General features: G+C 44.8%; 1 protein-coding gene across 2 annotated transcripts in view; it reads right to left on the bottom strand.

Moving 5' to 3' along the window:
* Positions 1 to 17,865: 17,865 nt before the first annotated feature.
* The window catches only part of EHD3 (EH domain containing 3), a 187,148-nt gene continuing 179,497 nt past the window's right edge, over positions 17,866 to 25,516 (bottom strand). For both annotated transcript variants that reach the window (XM_029593027.1, XM_029593026.1), the window contains exon 6: positions 17,866 to 24,634. In XM_029593027.1, coding sequence (XP_029448887.1) covers positions 24,107 to 24,634 — 528 coding nt within the window. In that variant the 3' untranslated portion in view covers positions 17,866 to 24,106. The remainder of the gene's footprint in view (positions 24,635 to 25,516) is intronic.

Raw genomic sequence — 25,516 nt, 5'->3', positions numbered from 1 at the left:
CCCAGACAAGGACTGTCACAGTGATGGCTGGTCTAAGGAAGGTTGTAAAAATACTAACGGTAATTGCAAAATAGGAGGAAAACTGATGGGTGAAGACACCCAAACAAACAAATCTAGTGGCAATTGTATGAAAACAGTATTATACGCTCCCTGTTCAGGGAACATCGCTTGAGGGGTAGCACAGATTGGCAGGATGGGACATAGGCTGGTCTTCTCACTAGCTATCTCCCTTCCCCACAGGTTGGACATTTGGGTGCTAGGGGCCAGCAGGAGTCCAGTGCAGTAGCAGTACATGGGAAGTCTGAGAACAGGCTGAATCAGGCAAGGCAATGTGGATTAGGTGAAGCTATGGCCAGGCTGGATCAGGTAAGTCTGTGGACAGGCTGGATGTGGCGAAGCTGTAGACAGGCTGGGCTAGGCAAGGCTTTGGACAGGCTGGTCCAGACAGGACTGTGGTCAGGCTGGGCCAGGCGAAGCTTGGGCCAGGCTAGGCATGTCTGTTACAAGGCTGGGTCTAGGAGCAAGCACAGGACAAGAACTGGGAGAGGACACAACACCACCAGACAAGGACAAGGCAGGACCAAAACAGGACAGGACTGGAACAAAACTAGACAGGCTGAGCAAGGCGACACAGAATGAATACACTCGAAGGCAACTAGGCAGAAGGCCTGTAGGCCACTAGATAGCAGAATAAGGCCAGGTAGCCACAAGACAGACAAGGCAAGGAGCAAGAATGCCGGATGATCACAAGGCAAGGCTAGAAGCAGAAGACCCAAAGGCCACAAAGCAAGGCAATCAAAGCTAGGAGCAGAAGGTTGCATAGCCACAAGGCAAGGTAAGGCTAGGAGAAGAAAGGCTGCAAGGCAGGACTAGGAGTAGAAGACTCAAAGGCCACAAGGCAGGACTAGGAGCAGAAGGCCACAAGGCAAGGCTAGAGGAAAAGTAGTGAGAAAGACAGAGGCTATAACAAGAAGCCAAAGGTAACTCCATTAATTGACAAGTTGGCTATGGCAGGGCTGGATTACAAAGGGCAGAGACCAGGGTGTGGCGAGACCAGAGAGGAGAAACTTGGCTAGCCTGGAAAGTATGCTCATTAAGATCCCCTAGTGGAGGGGAGGCTGCAAGACAAGCTGAATCATGAGACCAGAGATGAGATGGTGATGACAGTTCTGAGTTGGTCTCACCAGAGGCCTCTAATGGTGAGAAGGCATCATAGTCAGGGTTCGGTGAGGCTGCAGAAAGGGGGTCAGAGGTTGCAGTGGAATTCAAGCAGCTTGGGATAAGCTCGGAGGATCTTCAACAATAAAGAAGCAAGAGCAGGAACCAAGCCAAGAACCAAGACAGAGCCTACTGCAAAACAGCAAGGGCTGCTGGTAGGGCCAGTGCTTCCACTAGATGAAATAGGCAGTCACCTAGAGTGTCAACCCTTAGGGGGCGCCATAACTGCTAGCATGAACCTATGATGGCCGAAGAAAGGAAGGAGAGAGAGCCTTTCTTTCCATCCCGCCCATGGCCCATTCCGCCCATGGCCAAAGAGAGGAGGAGAGAGAACCCGCAGGTGGAACCCATCCTGCCCATGGCCGAAGAAAGAAGGATGGGTGAAGCCCATCCCTCCCGTGGCCAAAGTGAGTTGGAGAGAAGGCCATGGGTGGAGCCCATCCCACCTACAGAAAAAGAGAGGGCCGTGGGTGGAATCCATTGCGCCTGCAGCCAAAGATAGGAAGGCCTGGGAAGGCCACTTGTGGAGCCCATCCCACATGCAGCAAAAGCCAATGAGGAGAGGCCTGGAGCCAGAGAGCAACAAATGGGGGCTGAAGAAAGAAGAGGCTGCTGCTGCTGCGCATGTTCTTGTGGGGGAATGGGGGAAGAGTGAGTGAAATAGCATGTGTTAGTGATTGAAAGCATGTTTGTATGAGTGTGATTGAGAGCATGTATGTGAAAGAATATTGTCTCTGGGTGAGACAGAGGAGGACATTTGTGTGCTGCAACACTGCTCCAGCCGTCACTAATCCATGACAATCTCAGAGCATCTGGAAATCAAAAGTTCCCAGGGATGAAGAGAAGGTAATTAGTTTTATTCTTATTAGTTTTAATTATCACTTTGCCTGTTATTTGATGTGTCTAATGTATTGAAATGCTCGGAGGATCTTCAGCAATAAAGAAGCAAGAGCAGGAACCAAGCCAAGAACCAAGACAGAGCCTACTGCAAAACAGCAAGGGCTGCTGGTAGGGCCAGTGCTTCCACTAGATGAAATATTGGTATTTGGAAAATACCAATATTGGTATTTTGGAAAATATTGGTATTTGGAAAATTTTTATGAGTGTTTAATTTTGGGATGTTATTCTATTCATTCGCTCTTTTGAAATATTTCTTTTTATTAGACTACGGAGGCCTCTGGCCACACCCCTGCCCTGCCCGCCCACACCCCGCCCCTTTTTTCAAGCCCTGGGACATATGCGCGTCCCGGGGCTTGCGTGCATCACTGGGCTTATGCAAAATTGGCTCGGCGCATGCAGGAGCAGTTAGGCGTGTAACCCTTTGAAAATCTGGCCCAAAGAGTGCTTTCTTTGGGTGCAACCTTTTTCTAAAATATCTCTGTAAATGCTTAATATCATTCCAAAGAAATAATTGTGTTTTTCTGACCCAGAGCATTTTATTACCTTCCTGAACATCAAAAAAATAATGGCTAATTATAGTTAGTTTATGAGTTGGTGGGGTTTGTAAAGCATTACTTATAATTTTGCCTCTTCTCTCTGATATTATTTATACTTTATATACCTTTTATTTATTGCCTAGTTATATGTGACCCCCCTTTGCTTGATGGATTTGTCTTTAATGTGGAAACACTGCATTCTTCTTTGTAAATGATCTTTATAAAATGGAAAGATTACATTGTCAACAAAAAGAAATACTGTTCCTCAAAACAATAAAATCAAGGAATATAAAACCTCAATCATAATAGTAATAAAATATGAATAAAAATAATATTTCAAAAAAATAGAATAACACCCAATATTTAAAAACTCATATAAAAGTTATAAAATTTCCCAAACATCAATAATATTTCAAAATAGTAGACATCAAATAACACCCAATAATTAAAACTAATAAAGATTTATAAAATCCCCACTTTCCATACCTGGGATGTTTTATTTCTAGTCTCCCTGAGATTTCCATGGATTGTAGGGAGGGCCAGAGAGGGTGAAGTTTAATCTCTTATAATCACACACAAACACACAGATGCTCTCACACATTCCCTTTCACCCACACACAATAAATGCTCTCTCACACACCCATGCATATGCTCTCTCACAAACACACACACATACACTCCCCTGTATCTCACTCACATGTGTTGTCAATCAGGATCTCTCTCCCTTTTTTTGGCTTTGGGTAGATTAGTTCAGCAGGCAGCCAGAGCTTCATTTTCTTCTGCTGCTGACCTTTGGCCACCAATGAGTTGAGCTCTGCTGGCAGCCCACGGGGCCTTCTTTCTTTTTCAGCCACTGGTGGGTTGGACCCCGCTGGTGATGTGCGAGGCCTCATCTCCTTGGGTTCTGCTGGCTGCATGTGAGGCTTCCTCTGGGTACTTGCCAGGTTCTTGTGGTCTGATTTGGCCACTGTTGGAAACAGGATGCTGGGCTTGATGGACCCTTGGTCTGACCCAGCATGGCAGTTTCTTATGTTCCTATGTTCCTTTTCTGCTGCCGGCGGATTAGCCTCCGCTAGTGATGCTCGGGACCTCCTCTCATTCTGCAGCAGTCAGTGGGGGGTGAGAACCCTGCGGGCATGTGGCTAAATAAGTCTAGTAGTAAGGTGAGGAGCTGCAGGAGGAGCATTTTGGGGGGGGGGGGGAGGGCAATGTTTTGCCACTTTAAAATTTTGCCACCTGCGTTGACCGCCTCACCCTGCCTCATTATAAACCACCCTCGCTCCTTCAAGTTCACGCGCACATTGTGTAGGTCGGGTGATGGAATCTATGTTTGGAGAGAAGCAGAGAGCTCTGTCAGCCTCGTGTATTGTAGCCTTGACTCTTTCCGTGGAGACAGCAGTAGAAGTCCATGGACTATGTGTCAAAGTAAGGAGTGAATTGGTGTAGGCCAGGTATGGTGAAGGCTAGTTTTTAAGAAAGGGATCCAGGAGTAATCTAGAAAACCATAGCCTAATGTTGGTACTGGGTAAAGTGCTGGAAGCTATTGTTAAGAAAAAAATGACTGGACATATGGATAAATATGACTTGATGGGAAGGAGCCAACATGGATTTAGCAAAGTGAAGTCAAGCCCTGCTGATCTATTAGAATTCTTTGAAGGTGTGGCTAAGGGTGAGCCAGCTGAGATGGCATATCTGGATTTTGTGAAGGCATGTGGGTGAAGTCCCTCATGAGGGACTTGTCATGGGCAAAGAGGCAACATGTTTTCATGGATTGGTAAGTGATTAAAGGATATGAAGCAAAGAGGAAGACTAAATGGAGAGGAGAGAAGAGAATAGGGGTGTGGCATAGGGATGTGGATTTGGACTGGTGGTGTTTAGTGAATTCATTAATGATCTGGAAAAGGGAGCAATGAGGGAGGTGATCACATTTGCAGATGACACATAAACCAATCTAGTTAAAACATGAGTAGACTGTGAGGACCTGCAGCAGTACTGTACGAGACAGGGGAATTGGGCAGACGAAAATTAATGTAACCGAGGGAAAACTAACCCTTCCACAAAAAAGACGACTTTCAAAGCATTGTACCTGCATTAATTGTCCTTCCCGAATGGGAGAAATAGTGTGTGCAGTGTTCTACAACGGGTTTACTTTTAGCTGTTTCGGAAGGAGGGGGAGGAGACGTCCTCGTGTCAATGGCACTTTCAAATCTTCACGAGTACCGCAGGTGCAACCATGCGTACTTTGGAACCGTGGCATGTTTCATAGCAAAAGCACGCGTGTTCTTTCACTTTGAAACTTGGTGCAAAGACCACGGGTCCGATGCACGATCGGAGTTTGCAGCAATGTGAACAGTTTGAAAAAGCTGGGTCCCGCACTGGGCGTCACCACCCAGGAAAGGGAACGTGGGAGTCCTCGTGGAAATCCCCAGCTCGGGTGTGTGGCGGCGGTCAGAAAAGGCAAATGGAATGTTAGGAATGATTCAGAAATGAATAGCGAATTAAATCATAACGTCTCGGGGGCAGATCCGTGCTGCGACCGCACCGTGAGGACTGTGTAGACTTCTGGGCGCTCCATCTCATAAATACAATAAAAAATACAGCAGAACTAGAAAAGGTGCAGAGAGAGGCCGCAAAAAATGGTGATGAAGGGGATGGAGCAGTTCCCTTATGAAGAAGGGCTAAAGAGATCTGGATTTCAGGTTTAATTTCCTGCTTTCGAAGTGCAAGTCCAAGTAGGTATTTCCCTGCCCCAGAGGGCTTACACTCTAAGAGCCTGGTTTACTAAGATGATTCCCCCATTCTGTGTCTCTGTGCTTACTGAAGAAGGCTCTGAGTTTGTGGCCGAATCAATGGAGAGTGACGGGACATTACCCAGGGTCCCATGGAGCAGCAGCAGGCTCTGAACCCTGGCTTCCCTGGTTTGCAGCCACTGCTCTAACCACTACTCCTTGGAAAAGAAAACAGTGAGGGGAAAATCATGAGTGTGGTGGAACAAGTTAATAGGGAACTGGTCTTTACCCTTTCACCTAGTACTAGAAATGTGGGATGCTCCATGACTTTAACTGGTATCAGATTTTAAACGAATTTAAGAAAGTCATCGAGTGCTAGCATTTCTTGCCAAAGATGTGCTTGAAGTTAATAATACACCTGGGTACAAAAGAAGGTTTGGACAGGTTTCTGGAGGGCAGGTTTATTAACAATTGAACAGCCATGTGAGTTAAGAATCCCCTCCTCAGTTTTCAGAGTAACAGGAAGATCGGATCTCCCTATTAGAACCTGCCACCAGTGACCTCGATTGTCCGAAACAGGATGCAGGGTTCAATGGACCATTGGTCTGACACAGCATAGCATTTCTTAAGTTCCCATGATGCTTGTTAAAGGCTTTCCTTTTCTGTGGGGCTGATGCAATTAGTTAAGCATTAAAAGCATATGTTGAAACTCAGCGCACAATAAACTAATGTGTTTTTTTTAAATTCCTGATGCAGTAAGCTAGTGGTATGCTAATGCAGCTGGAGTTAAAAAAAAATGCACACAGACCACAAAATGTGCACACAGGAAAATATAATTTATGTGCATGAATTATATTCAATAAACAAATATACACCCCACGTTTTTGTAGAAAAAATTTTTTTGAAGATTTTTTAAAATGTTTATCTTCTACTATGATACTTTATCAGTTCAGTACCCACATCTAGCCCCATATATGACCGACCATCTAGCCCCATAAATGACCGACCCAGCCACTGTATTTTCATACGTTCTCATTCTCCAGTTTTTTCTGTCCTTTATTTCCTGGCTACCCTAGCCCCCAAGTTCATTCTCCCTGTTATTTGTATCTGCACTTCGGCCTTCCTGTTACATGGTTATGTTCAGTTAATCCCTAAGTTTGATGTAAACCGGCCTGATATGAAGCTTGTCATGAAGTTCGGTATAGAAAAATGTTAAATAAAAATAAATAAAATAAATATATAATTATCAAAAGCAATGGAAAAATAGGGGGACAAAACCCCTCAGACAGCGCTCCCACATGATGTCAGCCTGACAATTCTTAGTGGTGCATGCATATAGCCATTTGAAGTTGCCACCAGTGGAAAAAAACTCCTTCTATATGTGTGTCCATTTAACCCTTGCTAACTTATTTCTGATTACAATACAAAACTCTACAGTGCACAGTTCTTTCAAAACAATCTTACCGATCTTGGCAATATTTAAACTCCTGTCTCCTATCATGGCGAACCAATATCTCCCAATCCGAATATAAAGCTCATTTAGCATGGACGGCATTTTGTTTTTTTCTTTTTGAGGGCCAAATATATGAACACATTTCTGGAACTGCCATGGGTGCCACATTTGCACCATCAGTGGCCAATTTATTTATGGCAGATTTTGAACAAAAATGGATATATAGATCCTCGTGATTTTCTGGGATAAACATTTGGAAACATTTTATTGATGATGTATTTTTGATTTGGAGTGATACAGAGGAGAATTTTCATCTGTTCCTTGACTGGTTAAATAGCTGACACCCCAATATTACATTTACAGCAGAATAGGATTTCAATCAGCTGATAGAAACACGGGTCTTCATTTTACAAGTTTTCATCCATATCATTTATAAGGAAGAGTTTGCCGTTTTCTCAATTTCTTCATTGCCGGCGTCTGTGCTGACAAACGTGAATTTAAGGAACAAGCTCAGATTATGGATGACTGGTTTATAGCTCGTGGTTATCCAGTTAAAATAATCAAACAAGCTTATAAAAGAGCTTTATATTCGGATCAGGAGATATTACTATGCCATAATAGGAGATAGGAGTCCCCTAGTAATAATTTTATTTGTTTGTTGAGATTTTCAAAATCAGTCTAAATCCATTTGCTCTATAATTAAAAATCATTGGGACATACTGTCTCTATATGATTGTTTTAGAACCACAGTATGCTTTACATTCATGCGAGGGAGAAACCTACGAGACTCCCTTGTGTCTGCACCTTGCACGCACCAAGCCCTAGGGGAGGACCAATGGCTTTCCCCGTTCCCTCTGAGGCTGCTCCGAAATCGAAGCAGCCTCGGAGGGAACTTTCCTTTCACTCCCCCCCACCTTCATTCTCTAAGTTACGCCTGCCCTTTAAAAAACCTCCTTTGAAAATCTACTCCTTATTGTGTATGTGCTTTAATGTCCCTGTGAATTAATCTATGTGGGGGAAAAAAACTAGAAAATTTAAGACCCAACTGGCAGAACAGAGAGGGTGGAAGCCCCACTGGTTCAGCATTCTTTAGAAAAAGGCCATATGTTTGAAGAGATTAAGGGCTGTGTGTAGGAAATTATTCATTCTCATGTTCATTTGTAGCTTGCTTGTTGCAGCGGTTACTACCCCGAACCAATTAAGCCTGTTACTTCACTTTGAATGCATATCCAGCGCAGCTCACTGCTTCAACGGTGGGGGAATGAAGAAAAAATGATTTATATTCAGACAACAACCAACAAGGACTGAATTGCACGGTCTGGGTAAACAAATAAGCGTAGGAGTAGCTTGCTTATTGCAGTGGTTACTACCCTTAACAAATTAAGCTTGATACTTCACTTTGAATGCATATGCAGCGCAGCTCACTGCTTCAACGTAATGAAGAAATAGGATTTACATCCAGACAACATCAAACAAGGCATTGATCTGAGCAGTATGAGTATACAAACATCGGGGTAACTTGCTCAATACGACGGTTACTACCCTCAAACATTAAGCCTTATACTTCACTTTATTGCAGCTCCAACCCTGCTCTCTGCATCAATGGCAGGGGTGGAAAGAAATTAGAATAAAAAGTTACTAATAAGGGCCCTGAACTCAGCGTTCGGAGTAACAGATAAGTATGAGAAAATAAGTGTGAAGGCTTGCTGGGCAGACTGGATGGGCCTATTGGTCTTCTTCTGCCGTCATTTCTATGTTTCTATCCACGAGGAGGAGATTGTAATCTCCGACTTTTACAATGGAAGCAGTATTGGATTTTCCGACTAGGTACAGTTTCACCGGATAGATTAAATGCACCGATCGAGTGGCATCATTTTAAAGAGTCGTTAATATACAGTGCTTGATAAGAAGCCGATTATCAGACATTAATAATGCTTGAATTGTATTGAACTATAAAAGAACTGCATATGGGTCTCTGGGCATTAAGAATTATTCAATTAATTTGATTGACTCTGGTGATCCAGAGCCTTCTGATTATCTGAAAGATGAGTCAGCAAGGTCTGGAAATAGATAGCCGGCCGACCATTGCTCCTACCATGTGACAGGGGCCGGCCAATGGCACCTACAGCCCTGTCACACGGTAAGGGCAAAGGGCCATCTGCGCCATTTTGATTAGTGGCAGCCGATGGCCCAAGAGGGGGAGATTGCTCCTGGGACGCAGCTGAACCACCAGGGACTTTCGGTACAACTTGAGAGGGGGGTCGGGCAAGTCTTGGGGGGTTGGGAGGGTGGGGGGTTGCAATTAATTAAATTTGAAGGGTTGGGGGGTTTTTTTTTGTTTTTTTTTTACAAATCCCCCGTTGGAATTCATTAAATCTGAAGGATTGGGGCAGGTTTCGGACTTCATTTTGGGGAGGCAGACAAAATAAAATCGGCCCGAACAGCGGGAAAACGAAATTTCCCACGGCTGGCCGTTAACGAAGGCCGAACCAACAGGTTCAACCGAATCACATCCCTAATATGCACCACTGAGAATTGTCAGATTGACATCATGTGGGTGCACTGCCTGAAGTTTTTTCCCCCCTATTTTTCCATTGCTTTTGTTAATTATATATGTAGATATGGGTTTTGAAGTGATAAAGTAAAATAGCAGAAGATAAAAATAAAAAAGTCTTTAAAAAACAATTCTCTCTAAAACAGTGGGGTTTATATTTGTTTATTGATTATACTGTGTTTGGGGTACACCACTGAGTTGGTTATGATACATGAATTATATTTTACACAGAAAGCATTTTTTATGTGCATGAATCATATTTTATGTGCAGAAAACATGCTGCTTTTTTTGCACAAATTGGGGCAGATTTTCAAGGATTTATGCGTGATGGGGGATTGCGCGCGCCAGGCCTATTTTCAAAAGGCCCGGCGGCGCACATAAAGCCCCGGGACGCATGAAAAAAGGGTGGGGCGGGGGTGTAGCCAGAGGCCTCTGCAAGGCCGCTGGGCCAGGGGATTGCGCGCTGGCAGTTGGCCGGCGCGCACAGAGGCAGGCATAACTTGTGAGATAAAGGTATGGGCTTTGTTTTTTTTTTCGGGCTGGGGGGCGGGACAGGTAGGGGAAGGTGGGGGGGGGGGGGGGGGGGGAAAGGAAAGTTCCCTCCGAGGCTGATTTCGGGGCGGCCTCGGAGGGAACAGGGAAAGCCAGCTGGTCTCCCCAAGGGCTCGGGGAGACCAGCTGGTTGCTCGTGCATGTTATAATATAGGGCATACATTTGTGCACACCGAGTTGCGCGCACAAATGTACGCCGGGCGTGTACCTTTCAAAATCTGCCCCATTATGTTTTCTGCACATAAAATATTGACTACAGATCCCAGCACCACAACTCCTGCTTCTGCCCATAGACTGACAAAAGCGCTGGAAACTTTACTCCAGGAGTAACATTTCCAGGTCTAAGAAAACACCAGAGAAGCTGGGGGGCAACTCTCTGCATCGAGTGGGTAATATTTCATGCCTTTGTTTGCATGGGATTTCCATGCAAGAGCGCCATTTTGTGTACACAAAACTCCTTCTGCCATCGGCAGTAAAGATAGCGCACAATTGCGGGTTAAACTGTGCGCTGTGTTGTGTGCACCTTATTGCGCCAGACTTCATGGGAGGGAGAACACCCATGGGCCGATACAGGAACCTGAGCGTTAGAACTGGGCACTGCACAGATAGCTTTCTTTTTTTTTTTTTTTTTAACTCCTGATGCACTGGGAGTTTTAAAAAATGGCACAGACATGAAAATGTGCAGGAGGAAATGAGCCACCATCCGGTGCTAGGAGTCAACAGCATTAAAAGGAAAGTTTTTCACATTGTTACTCCTTTAATTTAAGCCAGGAAAAGTGCAGGGGTTGGTAAGTTCAGTCCTTTTTTCGTTTGGGGTAGATTTTAAAACGTGCATGCGCATGCACGCACACATGGACGTGCCGATTTTATAACATGCATGAACATGTTATAAAATCTGTGGGCCACATGCACATGCGTGCCGGATTTTATAATCCACGTACGTATGGGCGGGCAGCGCACGCAAAGGGGGGATAATTTATGCAAATTCCATGCAGCGACACATTCGGGCCTTCCCCAGTTCCCTACCCAAACTCCCTCCCTCTTCCCCAACCCGTAAACCCGATCTTTTTTTTTTATTTGTTTGTTTTAGAACTTACTTCAGATCCCCAGGCTCAAGTAATTTGTGCTCGCGAGTCATCGGGACAGCGTTCACTGGCGCTGTTCCGGCCTGCCCCTTTAAAGCGGCCTGGCAGTTGTGCGTGCACCGGGGTTTACGTGCCTGGCCGGGCCTCTTTGATAATACGCCTGGCGCACGCAAGGCCCGGCCAGGCGCGTAAACCCCGGGATTTACGCGCGTGGGCCTTTGAAAATCTACCCGTTAGTATTTATGAAGCCATAGAAGGGGATGGAGAGCTGAATCCTGACAGGCAGTGCAAGTGAACACCATGTCCTAATCGTGCCAGAAACTTTGCTCCACTTCTAACCAGCAGTAAGGTTTCTGGCACTATGGAAATCTCTCTGCATTGGGAAGGAATGCTTAATGCCCTCATCTGCATGGGAGATCCTTGCGAGGGGACTGAGCTGACCGCACGTTTTCTGCGCACAAAACTCTTTGCTGCATGGGCAGCAAGTCTTGCGTGCAGAAAATGCGCGAGCAAGTGAACGTAAAACCATGCGCTGAGCTGAATGCATCGACCTGACAGTGAGATGCGTAGAAAGGGGCTTGCAGGCGTTCAATGTTTTATGTGACCAACTTTGTGTGTGTTACAGTCTCATCACAGATTTTTCCCAGCACAGACCCGGCTTCCCGGCATCAGCACTAATTCAGAAAACAAGAACTGTACGTCAACAAAACAGCACTGAACTGTGAATCAGAAAATCAGGGTGGGATCAAAATCTGAGACTGGCCTGGCCTCCCTGCCTGTGATATAATTTATGCCACTTTCAGTTTCACGCAGAGAGTGCCCTGGTCTGCCCCAATCGTGAATGTCCAGCCTGCTCCGCTCTGTGACTGGCTGATAGGCCCCCTGGAAAGGTAAAAGGAAAACAGCTAAAATAAACAGCTTGGCAGAAACCCACAGAAATCCAGAGGTCAGTCTCAGGTGAACGCCTCCCTTCCCCCATCCTTCCAGCTCAGATAAAGCTTCTGGCGCGCACCCCTCCCGCTGCACTCTCTGCAGTTCTCCTGAGAGAGGGAAGGTCACTGGAGTTTGCAGTCTGTACCAAGCAAAGTAAGGTTAGGCAGGAAAGGCCAGGACACACAGCACTGGCTCCCAGCATCCCTCGCAATCTACTCAGCCCTGCTCCCTCTGCTCGTGATCAGCAAGCCGAAGAGCTAATAGCAAAACCTGGACTCATCATGGGATGTAACAGCTTTTATTGGACCAACGTAAAAATGCATACAGTTAGATGTACAGTAATGCTGGAGACCACACAGGGCCCCCTCTTCAGATGGCCGAGGAACACACGCAGTCCAGTTTTGTCAAATCCCCCTCGCCTACGAGAAGGAATCAGGATGCAAATCTAAATTCTCACCATCATTCTGGTCAGGTAACTTTGGAAATATTTGCTGCCATGGGTCCAATGTAATGCAAATCTTTTCCAAAAACAGTAGGGAAAACAAATCATCTTTAGCAAGCAAGGAGGGTAGCGAGCATCAAGCCTGTAGCGTCCTGCCTAGTAGGATTTGTAAGTGGTAAGACTGGCAGGCAGGATGAGCAGGAGTAGTGAAAAGAAAGCAATTATTAGTCGGAAAGTGCAACGCCAGCCCCGGATAGGTGTGGAGCTTTCTGGTTCGCTCCTACAGTGGGGCCATAAGTAGGAAAGGCTTCCATTTAGAGTCCTGGAGGGCCACACACTATTCTGCTTTTCAGAGCAAGAGCAATGAATATTCAGACTAAATCTGCATAGAATTAACTTTAAGTTGCATATTTTAGTTGCTCTGAAGACCCAGCCCCTTTAGCAGTACTACAGAAAACAGGCCTGCAACCATGGCTGGGGTTCTGACAGGTACATTCCATTCTCCTTTGGCGTTGCACCTTGAAAAAAAAAAAATGTCAAATTTAGGAAGTCCCTCAAAACCTCTCTTTTCACAGAGGCCTTCCAAGGTTAATATTTTTCTGATTTTGCAGGTATTTTAAATTTTATTTAATGTTATACATTTAAGGATTTTTACTATAATTACTATTATTTGTATTTGATCTTTTCTTTTTTTATGTTATGTTTTAAAATTTTAATTTTATTATAGTTAAGATTTTGAATTTGTTCTATTATTCACTATTAGCTTTAATGAATGGTATGTTTGTTTTTGATGGTGTACATCGCATTGATTATACATATGTAGAAATGCAGTGCATCAAAATGAATAAATAATAATAATAATCTAGGGCCTTGAAAACATGATTAAACATGCTTGAAGTGTGACAGGATCATCAAGAATCCATAAAGTGGCCCCGGTCTTCTTCACCAATCCAGTTTGGCAGAGATAGTCCATCCTTCCCTGCAGGAGCTTCCTGAACCCTTAAGCCTTGACTGAAGAGCTGCAATGGCAACGCCCTCCTAGGACCCTACTGTGGTATCTCAAAGGCCATTCAAGCGACATCTGTGGCAGCCTCTGTTCACGCAGGCACGAGTGGGGGTTAGTAACTCTCTACAGACAAGCCAGAGCTGAAGGACTGTATGACATTAAGATCTCAGTCCTCGCCTGGCCCATGCCAGTTCAGGCTGGCACTTGTTGCCCTACAGACCCACTTTGAAAAGGGAACTGGAAAGCCAAGCCTGGATCAAACTCTTGTGATGGTTTATCTTGCTGGTCTATGGGGGTTCAGAACCAAACTTACATAAAAAAATGATTTATACCTTCATTATTATCAGTTCTGGCAGACATCACCCAGAGATGATGGCTTTAAGGAAAAAATGTGGCTCTTGCCCCTAAACCAGGGCATCCCAAACCTGTCCTGGGGGACCTACAGCAAGTCGGGTTTTCAGGATCTCCACAATGAATATGCACGAGAAACATTTCCATATACTGAGTCTCCAGGATATGCAGATTTATCTCCTGCAGATTCATTGTGGAGATCCTGAAAACCCAACCTAGGACAGGTTTGGGAAGCTCTACCTTAAACCCAATCCCAAAACACTGGTCTTACAAGCAAGAGAGGATTTAAGATTTTGGTACAGACAAACTGAGCAGGGTGGTGCTGGCACATGGCCCTACCGCAAGCAGACGCAAGCTCCTTTTTGGCCTCTTCAAAATTTGGCAGCCTAGGTAGTGGCCTTTGCGTAAATCCCGGCCTGTTTACGACCTTGGAAGGCTCGTCTCAGACAGACCAATTTGATCAGCTGAAGGTGTTCACAAGCACTCAAATAATACTTAGTAAATGCACAAGTGGATGATAACCTGGGACGATTCCCACTGCGACTTTGATAGAAAATTGGCTTTAGCACACAGTGGGGTGATTCTGTGACCTGCTTCAGCTCCGGCAGACATTTAGCAAAGAAATCTAGCAGCAAGAGCTTGCAGCCATGCTGAAGAGGCAACGTCATTAAAAGCAGACAGTGCACAAAAATATAAGGGTTTTTAACTGCTCCTCTGGCCTACCTTTTCCATATTTTTTCAAGGGAAAAAAAAAGGCAGATCCTGTAAGCAGGGACACAGATGTTATAATCTCCCATGGAGTAAAATTATCAGCATAGAGGAATTATTTGAAGAGATGGTGCAAGAGAATGGGAATTTTGTTTTCGTTTACAATAGATAGGGCCTGGCCCTCCTACAGAGGCAGAGTTTGGCAAGTCTGTGTAAACCTTTTCATCCTGAGTGAAGAAAAGAGATCACAATTCCCAGAGGAGTCTGTTAGACCAGGACCACTTTTAATCATACATCAGGGTTGTAGAGGGGGAATCTTTCCCTCGCTTAAACGCAGAAACAGATATAGAAAAGAAATGGGGGAGTACTAGTACACAATGTTATCTGCAACCCACTTCAAAGCGCCTGCAAAGCTGGTCAGGCTCTTGGCGCCACTGAATTTATTTTGGATGAGCTGCTCGTGGAAACTTGCAGTGCTGGTTTTTAGAATGGAAGCACAAAATTATTCTGTCAGTCACGTGAAAATAAAGCAAACCCCCCCCCCCCCCCCATCTCATAGCATTAGGCTTAGAGCAGAGTATAAAACAAGGTGTCAATTTAAGATGGAGGAGAAATGCAGTTTGGTGAGCTCATGCACAACATAAAATAAAACAGAGAACACCTACTCCACTTTCCTTAAAAGTTTGCTTGAAGCTCAGCACATAAAGTGACAATAAAAATATGCACAACCTAGTGTGTTTGCTTTTTCTACAAGAAGGCGTTACAAGATGGTTCCAGGTGGCCAGAAGAGGACAGGATGTGCCAGCTTTTAGGGGCACAGTCCTGCTTACAAAATTGGAACAAACCCAGGACTGGTTCTCAGCCTGACCTTGATTAGCTGAAGGGATCTAGAAACCCTTATTAAAATCCTGCAGAAACAGTCATTCTTCTTACCTTTAAACCATAAAATACCAACGACCATGTCCAGCAACCAGTGAGCGCCTTTGCCAGAGAGTCTCACATTTCTGTTCTTCTATGCTTGGCGCTCTCTCATTGCCTTTTTGCACTCACTCCCACCACTTGGATCCCTTAAATCCTCACAGTTAAGTGTGTTGAACCCCGAGTGTTTAGGCACCCTTCTTTTATTTTCAAAGACCCTGATGAAGGTTCACATAGTCCCAACTAAAATGAGTTTGGTGCCCTCACCTACAAAAACCCTGTGTTCATCTCAGCAGAATTGTCAGGGCAGCCCGCTGACAGAAGGGAAGGGGGACAGAGAAGCCTCGTGGGTCAGTGGCAACACTGAGCACGGCCAGGCACAGGAGCTGGATTGGATTCCCACGCCACGTCCTCCACGTCCCAGCCAGGCTGCAGATACAGTTCCCTCAACACCTAGAAATTGGGAGTCCTAGGCTGTCGCACGAGAGCAACACCCAGTGACTGACTTAGGGCCCCTAGCTGAGGACTGCCGCCATGATGACCGAGCCCAGTGAGTTTGCAGGGGGGATCTAAAATAAGGGGGGAAATCCCCAGGTAGCTGAGATTGAAGGCTCTTTGATATCAGTTCCCATTCTAATTGAGCTAGAAGCCTAAAAGAGCAGGAGACTTCCAGGTTCAAAAGGAAAAAAGAGGAAGGGGAGATGCAGGCGTGGACTGACATCACTGGGCAGATCCATGCCAGACCATGTATGGAATACCTGACTGGCCAGTGCCACAATCCACACTGAGCTCTACATTTAAAAAGGTACATTTGACCCGGGTAAATCATTACCCAGATAAATTTGGATCTGGATATGGGGAGAGGGAAAGCATTCAGAGGTAGCATTAAGTTATCTGGCTCACTAATGTGGGTAATTCCAATATGCAGAGTTAGCTGGATAAGTTATTCGGCCAAGTCTGGGCACATCTGAGAGCAGCCCTAAAGTTATCTGGGTACTTGTACCTAGATAACTTTAACTGGATTTATTCAAAGTAGAACTGATTAAGTAGCAAAACAAAATCCCAAACTGCCAGGCCACTATATCAGACCTCCAAAATCACTTGTGGGGCATAGCACTCAGCAGCCAACCCCTCAGCAAAGGATCTACAAGAAGTTGCAGGCCATAGAGACCCTAACAGCATCCCCGACATCTCCTGTCTCACGAGCTGCAGGCCCCCCCCTCCTAACTCCCACTCGTAACCCCTAGCCCAAGCCGCCACACCCAGATGCCCACCAGCAGCATGGTACATTCATATCGCTCTCAGCAACAATGATAGCACACGCTGCCAGCATTATCATCAGAGTATTATATTGTGTTTCTCCGATAATAAGACAGGTCTTATATTTAAGTTTTGCTTTGAAAAAAAGGTTAGGGCTTATTTTCAGGGGATGTCTTATTTTTGTTTTCCATGATTGGTGAATGAGGACAAGGCTAAGCCCGCCTCCTCTTTCATTCACCAATCAGATTCACTTTTTGGTTCGACCTTCGTTATTGGCCTACCGTGGGAATTTTGGTTTCCCGGCGGTTCGGGCCGATTTTATTTTGTTTGCCCCCCCCCCCAAAACGAAGCCTGAAACTCGGGGGGGGGCAGATGGGGGGATTGTAAAAAAAACCAAAACAAACCACCCCCAAACCCAACCCAGCCCTCCAATTTAATTCATTCCGACCCCCCCCCCCCCCGCACAACTTGCCAAAATTCACAAGGGGTCCCGGGAGCGATCTCCCACAATGGCTCTTTCCATGTGACAGAGGCCGGCCAATGGCACCGATAACCTGTCACATGGAAAGAGCAAAGGGCCATCGGCGCCATTTTGATTACTGGCAGCCGACGGCCCGAGAGCGGGAGATCGCTCCCGGGACCCCCCGCTGGATCACCAGTGAATTTTGGCAAGTTCTTTTTTTGGGGGGGGGGGCTTCCAATGAATTTGGAGGGGGGGTGTTTTTTTTTGTTTTTTTTTTTTACAACCCCCCCCCATCTGCCCCTCTGGGTTTCGGGGCCCCCCCAGGTACTTTCGGTATGTCTTGGGAGGAGGGGTGACGGGCAAGTCTTGGGGTGCACCCGCACCGCACAGGTACACCTATAACTAGGGCTTATTTTTGGAGTAGGGCTTATATTTAAAGCCCTACTTCAAAAATCCTGAAAAACAAGCTAGGGCTTATTATCGGGGAAACACGGTAGGACAGTAACACTGGATGCTGCTGTATCTGTACAACTGCAACACCATTAGCGCTGGACAGCATCTGGAGTGGTGGAAATGTACTTCACTCCTGTCATCTGGGAGTGTTTTGGGGGTGCTAAGTGGAGCTTGGAGGCTTTTTTTTTTTTTAATAACTTTTTGTAAATCTTTGGGGGGATTTGGGCGGAGGCAAAGAAACCATCAGACACTTTTCCCATCATCATTTTTAGTGATTGGGGGGGAGAGGCTGCTGGCTCTGAAGTTTCTTTTTTTTTTTTTTTTTTTTACTACTTAAACTATATTTTGACTGTAGCCAATTAGGTTTGAAAGTTATCCGGGTACTGCTACCCGCATTTTAGACTTGTCCTTCTGAATGTCCATTACAAGTTATCCAGCTAACTTTTGCCAGATGACTTGTCAGCTCTCCTGACTATGGCCCTCTTTGTCTTTAGGTAAGGGGGTGCCAAAATCTGCCCCTGACTGGCAGTTCTGCCCTTTTATCTTTATGGCATCTATGGCTTCCACAGATCTGCTTGCCAGCAGTGTGTGTCAGAGGTCTCAAGACCTTGCCCGTTGGTGTGATGCCAGTTTAGTGAGGTGTGTTAGGGTTGACACGACTCCTGTTCTCACAGGGAGAAACATGGCCGAGAGTCAATGCCTCAGTGGAGAAGACACTGGGTAGTTCTGTATCGCTAGAGAGCTAGGACCATAAAGGAAGCAATCCAGCCTTCCAGGAGGGGAACTTGCTGGGAGTCTAGAGTGAGATAGAAAGAAGAGATCCTGAACAGAGAAAGGCATGCTAAAGAAACTGCTGGATGAATGCAGTGGGAGGTTTCAGAGAGGAAGCCTAACTGGGAAAATCCACAGAGTTTAAGATGGACCAAATACTTCAGACAGAAGCTGTGGAGAGAAATAGAATTGAGAAGACCTGCTTCCGAAAAGGTACCGGGAAGGGCAGGTACCCTTCCTCCCTGGCTCCAAGAGCTGACCTTTTTGGGAAGTATTTTGGAGCATGAGAAGAGAGCAAGTTTATTTTTTTGATGCTTATTGGTCTGTGTTTGCTGGAATGCACTATCAACTGGTGTACTGTTGCTACTGTGCCTCTACAGTGTATGTATATATTTATTACACTGTCTCCCTGTGTCATCTTACAATAACTGCACAGTTCAGATTCTCGGCATGTTGTAGAGCTTTCACGATTGGTTATTCTTTAAATGATGCTGAGCTTCTGACTGGATCTGTTCCTGTTTGCTCGCTCTCTCTGTTCTCTTGCTTTTTCCTGTTGGTCTTGTGCCTCGTGGAAGCCCTGGGAGACCTTACTTCCTGCTGAAAGTTCAGTTTGCAACGAGTTCTTGATAAGCTTGCAGCTCCCCTCAATCCTCTGCAGGCTCTTGGAAGTATTGCTTTTTTTTACCTCGCTTCCATGCCTTCTTTCTCATCTATAAATAAGTTTCCCACCAGCTGCTGGTTTCTGCTGTTCACTGGTAGCTACAGTTCTCTCTACGGCTGTAGGCATCTATGAATGAATTCTCACAGTATCTCATTGCAGCTGTATCAGGTCTGCTGGCTCTGCAATTATCTTCAATACCATGCCATTAACAGTGAGTGTCAAACTGTTTATCATTCAGTACATGTTTTTATATTAAGATCGGAGTTCGTTCTGACTTTTGAAGGTAAAGAGAGAAAAAGGTCCTGGTTCATATAGATTAATTTCTTTAATTAATGTTGACATAAAGATTTTAGCATCCACCTTGGCCAAACAGCCGAGTGTAGTTTTACCCTTCTTAGTTGCAAAAGATCAAACAGGATTTGTCAAAAGGACAACCTGGAGTCTGTAATATTCAAAAATTATTGGAGGATATGGTACATGCCCTGAAAATCAAGAAGGAATGGTAGTGAGTCTCGTTGGGTAACTGAGCAGTTTGGAAGTACAGGATCATTTATAAATTGGATTTGGTTATTATATGCCGTGCCCCAGCCTAGACTTAAGGTAATGGTATGCTTTCCTTATACAGTGGTACTAGACAGGGGTGTCCCCTTTCCCCTTTATTGTAGTTATTCTCAGTGGAACCTCTTGCACTTCAAATCAAGATATCTGCAGTCATTAAAGGTTTAAAGCTGGGTTGGTCTGAATTCTGCATGTTCCTGTTTGCAGATGACATGCTACTGTTTATGGGTAACTCACAAATGTCGAACATGTCCTAGCTTTATTTAAAATTGTTGGCAAGTTCGCAGGTTTAAGGATTAATTTTACCAAATCTGAGGCCATTGCTATTTGGGATTCACTTCGGGTTGCATGGCAAGGGGAATTTCCTTTGAGCTGGGCTTCAAACCAAATATGTAGGGATCAGGGTCTGACGGGATCCATCTCTGCTATACCAACTTACTATTAAAACATTATTGGCCGAAATACAGTCACAGTTACCAGCATGGACAGAATTACCAATCACATTATTGGGCAGATGTGCCCTGTATAAAATGGTTTTGTTCCCTAAATTGCTCTATAGAAAGAAAAAGGTTTAACTTTCTGTTTAGGCTCACAAGCTAGGACCGACAGGTGTGGATTTTGTTTTTCCTACCACCAGGTTTTAATAAAGAATTATTTTGAGCAGCTTTGGAGCGGAGTGTGATTTTTAGGGCGACTGAACTAGAGAGCAGAAGAGCCCCAGAGTATGAAGAAAAAAACCCTTAAGTGCCTTAAAAAGACACTTCCCCAGTGCAGAAAGCCCAGGTCATGGGGCCCTTGCGTGGTCCATAAGCCTTCCTGTGCGCCCCCATGCTCAGTATTAACAGGGATGAGAGCTACACAAAAATGGCACACAACATGGGGCTGGTGGGGATTTTGGGATGGCTGAAGGCACACTGCAGATTTCAGCCAAATTGAAGAGGTATGGAGAGCAGAAAATCTAGATGGCCACCACAATTTTTGCACCTAGGATTCAGCTTGCCCAGTCTTCCCGCGCATGAGCAGCAGGACATGATCCAGAAACAGCCAATGAGCGTCTCGATGATGTCAGCAGACAGCGTGTGCAGACGTGAAGATACACGACATGCCTGGCAATTGCTCTGTGTCATGTTTCCATGACTACTTTGTCTTTGTTTGTAATTTCAGCCAATTATCAGATTCATGCCTTTCCTTAGCTGTGATCTACATGATCGAATGCCCATGCAAAAAAATCTATGTTGGGAAAACATCCTGTATGGTCAAGACTTGCATGATTGAACATCGGTCATGTTTGACACACAACCAATTGACTGCATCATTGCTAGCCCATTATGAAGAAAATCATCACATTTTTTATGAACTCTGGTACTGTGTGTCGATATGTCTCCACCACTGGCGGGGTGGAGACATATCGACAGCTACTATGTTTAGAGCAGTCATGGATAGATAAATTGAAAACCTATGGGGGTCTGGGGGTCTAAATGCAGATCTTGATCCGACTATCAGTCTGGGGTAATCCCTTCGGTTGCTGATGTCACAACACTAAATTTGTGACTTTCCGTTCTCCAGGTGGTGCATCATTTTGGTTGTATGTCATTTTGACATCGTTAAGGACATCGTTTTTCCTCTGCCACTCTTCTGACAATTGAGTGAGACCTTCGGTCCGATGTAAATATTATCCCTGGCTTGCAGATAAGTACTGTTTTCACTTGATTTTCTGAGAGTTTACTTACCTTATTGTTTGTTATGTTACAGACCACAACCTTTCTGTTGGATTATAAAATTGTTTGATTAAACCCCTGAAGAAGTTGCTTGCACAGCAAAACACTGGCTGGGCTGAGCTTGCTATTTTTCTCAGGTGACTGTTGGTCCCATTATTTTACTTTTTAAGAGGTTTTTTTTTTTTTTTCATACTACATCAAGGTTTTGTTTACACCTAAAAGGTGGATGATTGAACTGTCAGGATGGTCCTTGCAGAGCATAGCAGGACATATTGTCTGGCTTACTGACACCTTTCTGCTGACCATTTGATCGATTTACTTTGTTTGGTTTCCTTGTTTCGTTTTGGCTACTCGCTTTTTGGGGCTGACCTGAGCTCTTTTTTGTTTTGTGAATTCCATGGTATCTCAAAGCAGGAGTTTGTCTACCACCGCACAAGTCCCCAGAGGAGAATGTGGTGTTTGAGGCCACCGATGGAGCAGGATGTTACTGTGAGTAAGCCTGGAGAGGAAGAAGAAAGGCCGGCTAGGCTTAGCCCCTCTTCTAGCAACGTGGAGACCCCCAGAAGGAAGAGACACCCAAAATGTGTGTGTGGGGGGAGTTAGGGAGTGTCAGAGTGGGGTATTTATCCCTTAAAGGCCAGCAGTGAATGGTGTGGCCTGATAGAGGCATTGAGAGTGACCCCTGTGGAGGCTAAGTTGGTGATAGTGATCTATGTCAAGCTGAATGTCTCCATGGGAGGTGGATGCAGAGAAATAGGCCTTGCTGGCAGAAAACTGTACACTATTGCCTTTATTCTAGCCTGAATGGGTGGAGGGATGGGAAACCATGGATTCAGCTAGAGCAGCATCAAAGACAAGAGGATGTGACTATGGCTGCCTTACTGCTTAGTTACCCTAAGTTAGGCCTAGGGTGGAGTTCCTTACAGGTTGGCCCATATTACAGACCACTGAGGCTTACCTGCTTTGGGAAGGTAACATTGATTGATATCTACTCTATCAGTGGCATGTTGCTGTCTACCTCTTAGTTGTTTGGAGAGTCCTCCCACCCCAGTTCAGCTGATAGAAGTAGGGACAGAGGCCAAGGAGTGTGTTGGATTTCCCGCAGAAGAGTCCAAGGGGAACATAAGACCTTATCCAGCTAGCCATACCAGAACACCTTGTTTTAGGGAGCTGGCGTGAACATGGAGTTGGTGGAAATGAGCCCTACATAACAGGTCAAATTCAGAAAGGCTTTTACACCAGTTTGTGCAGAGAGACTGGAATTACTACTATCCCTATGCTTCAGTTGAGCTGATATATCTCAGCAAGGTATACCAAGACAAGCTTTGCCCTTTATGGCATCAGTGGCCTCAACAAGTAAACTTGCCCATAGTAGGCATCCAAGCTTTCAACAGCCTTTGGTGTGATGACAGTTTTGGGAAGTATATCACTCTCCATTAGGAGGAGTCAGAGTTAACTAACAATGTGCCACTAGGACAGAGAGGGAGAATTGGAGAGTCAACCTTAGCATAGGCCTGAGTGCATGAGTGTCTCTTTGCCAATGATGTGGTAGGCCTACCTCTCCAAAAGCATAGGACCAAAGAGGAAGACATTCAGGATTCTAGATTGAGCAGGAGAAAAAAAAAGATCTTGAGAAAAGATCAAAGTCAGAGGAGGTCCACAGTGAAAGGGATTATACAGAAACTAGAACATGAGGGTAGGGGGAAGTTTGAGAGAGAACAAATATGACTGGGAAATCCAGCATTAGAGGCTGACCAAGTAATGCAGGCAGAGACTCTAACATGAAGCAGAATTAAGAGGAACAGAAAGAAGATCTGCTAGTGGGAAGGCCCAGGGAAGAAGGTATCTGCCCCAAGAGCAGCATCGGGGAAGCATTGTGGAGTGAGAGAAGAGTTTATCTTTTGATGCTTTTTGGACTATGGTTGCTAACGTACATTATCAACTGCTATACTGTTGTGGACTTTTGGGTTTTGTACCACCAAGTTTCAGTAAAGAATTATTTTGAACCGCTTTAGAGCAGAGGGTGATTTTGGGTATGACTAGAGTGCAGAAGAGAACCAGGCCATGAAAAAAAGAAAACGCTAAGGGTCTTGCAAAGACTTCTGGGCCCTGTGCAGGAACCACAGAAGTCAGGGGAGCTTGTGTGGTCCACAGTCCTCCACCAGTGGCCCTAGGATCAAGAGGTGACTGGGCCAGTGTTTTTATAGATGTAGCCCTTAAGTTCAACCATTAAAAAGAAGAAGACCAACCTTCTTAGGAAAGGCCATTCATTTAATGGGCAAGTTCCTTTCAGATGATAAATAGAAGCTGCATACAGAAATCCACACAGAAATCAGGAGCACAGTGCCATGCAGGAGCATTGGTATATTTAGATTTCGATGCTATTGCAAAATGGAGATTCAGATAGTTTAGGGGTTTTTTCAGCAGAGAAACTGAAAATTTGGACTGTTAGGAAGTGTATCTTTTATGAACCATCAAACTACCCCACAAAAAAAAAAAAAAAGTCATTTTCTTACACAAAGACTGCTACACAACATTTTTGGATGATTATAGAATGAGGTTTAAAGAGGAGATAAATCTGGCATAATCCATCCTGTACTTTTCTCTCATAGTATCTCTCTCTTCTGTAAAAGGATTACACATTAAAGCAGCAAGAACACTGAACACAAAGGTTAACTGACTTAGGTTAGATGACTTTCTTTTGCTTTTTTTATGCTAAGCAATCAGTCTTAAATCAAAAACATCCACAGAGTGACTTCACATCACATATATAATTTAAGTAAACTTGTCTCTGCATCACTCCTTCCTTTCTCAGTCTTATATGTGGCTTTCTTTTTTTAATCTATCAACTTTCTTTTGGATGGAGGGAGGAGATGGCAAGGAAGGTCATTTGGAAGCTCATGACCTTCTAATTTGACCTTGATGAGGTGATTAGCCAAAGCAAACTCCTCATCGTCTAGCATGCCATCCTTGTCTATGTCAGCCAGTTTCCAGATCTTTCCAAGCACAGTGTTGGGCAGCTTGGATTTCACCATCTCCTTCTTGGCATTGGCTCCTGTCACTTTGCCATTGACGGGGGACAATGTGTAAAAGATCTCATCGTACATAGGTTTGTCTCTGAACACCACCCAGTCTGCATCATCAATGCCTTCTCCTGCACCTTCACCATATCCATGGCCAAATGGACCATTCAGGGTGCCCTCAAAGGCCCCGCCCTTCACTATTTGGACAGGCTTCTGGGTCTCCTCTTGTCTCACCAACACCATCAGGTGAGCAATGTCATGTGCCAGCATGTCATCCACTGTCTCCAGAAGTTTGGTCTTCAGTGGCTGGAACTTACTGAAATCTTGGGCCTGCAGCTGATCCTTTGAGAGAGAGAAAAACAAGCAGAACAAGATAAAATGTTAGAAAATTAAAGGTCGATCACTCTGCAATAGAGGAGAAGATGTTTACTGTCAAAAGTCACAGCATTTCCAAGGCACTTATGGGAGCTAGCTCACAGTACTGCACTGCCATATAATGTTAAGCACAATATTACATATGGAAGTTTTCCTGCTCTCTTCCAGAACTCTTGGGTTCTATGCACAAATACACACAGCTTAAGGGAACAAACACTTGAGTCATATCCTAAAATCATGTAATTTTCTACAGGTACTTGCAAATGCAACAGTTGTAATAAGAGCATATTTTCAGCTCGCTTAAAAACAACTAGCTCCTGCATTAAATCAAAAGAATAGAGCTGAGGACTTATTTTCCAAACTGTCCCATTAGCATCTTGCTCAGCTCATACATATGAATAATGAGAAAAAGTGAGACCCAGATATTATCTGCTAGAACCTGTACTTCTTTATTCTTTCCCAGAGAAGTCACTGTGGTGAACACATACACAAAAACTAGTTTCCACGCTTGATAATACCGCTCCTCCACCTTCTATTTCATTTTACACTCAACGTCCTGCCTTTTCAGTCTAACAAGATTGCCCAAAGAAGCTTACAACAAAATTCAAAATATATAAATTACAAAGAAGCGTAGGAACACAAAATCAGCAGAGAACATGCAATAAGTACTATACAATATAATAACCCCAACAACTGTCTCTTCCTTCCCATGCTTCCCCATCCAGCTGTTCTCTCTCACCGAGGGGCTGGGTAAGACAAGATTCCCTCCCCTACCCCAACTCAGACAAAACAGGGATGACAAGATAAACCTAGTGAGGAAGAAACTGCTCCCTTATGATTGTTGCTCAC

The sequence above is a fragment of the Rhinatrema bivittatum genome, chromosome 3, assembly GCF_901001135.1.
Source record: "Rhinatrema bivittatum chromosome 3, aRhiBiv1.1, whole genome shotgun sequence".
NCBI classification, from domain to species: domain Eukaryota; kingdom Metazoa; phylum Chordata; class Amphibia; order Gymnophiona; family Rhinatrematidae; genus Rhinatrema; species Rhinatrema bivittatum.
The sequence above is the reverse complement of the archived record's forward strand: the minus strand, read 5'-3'. Positions and strand labels throughout refer to the sequence as shown.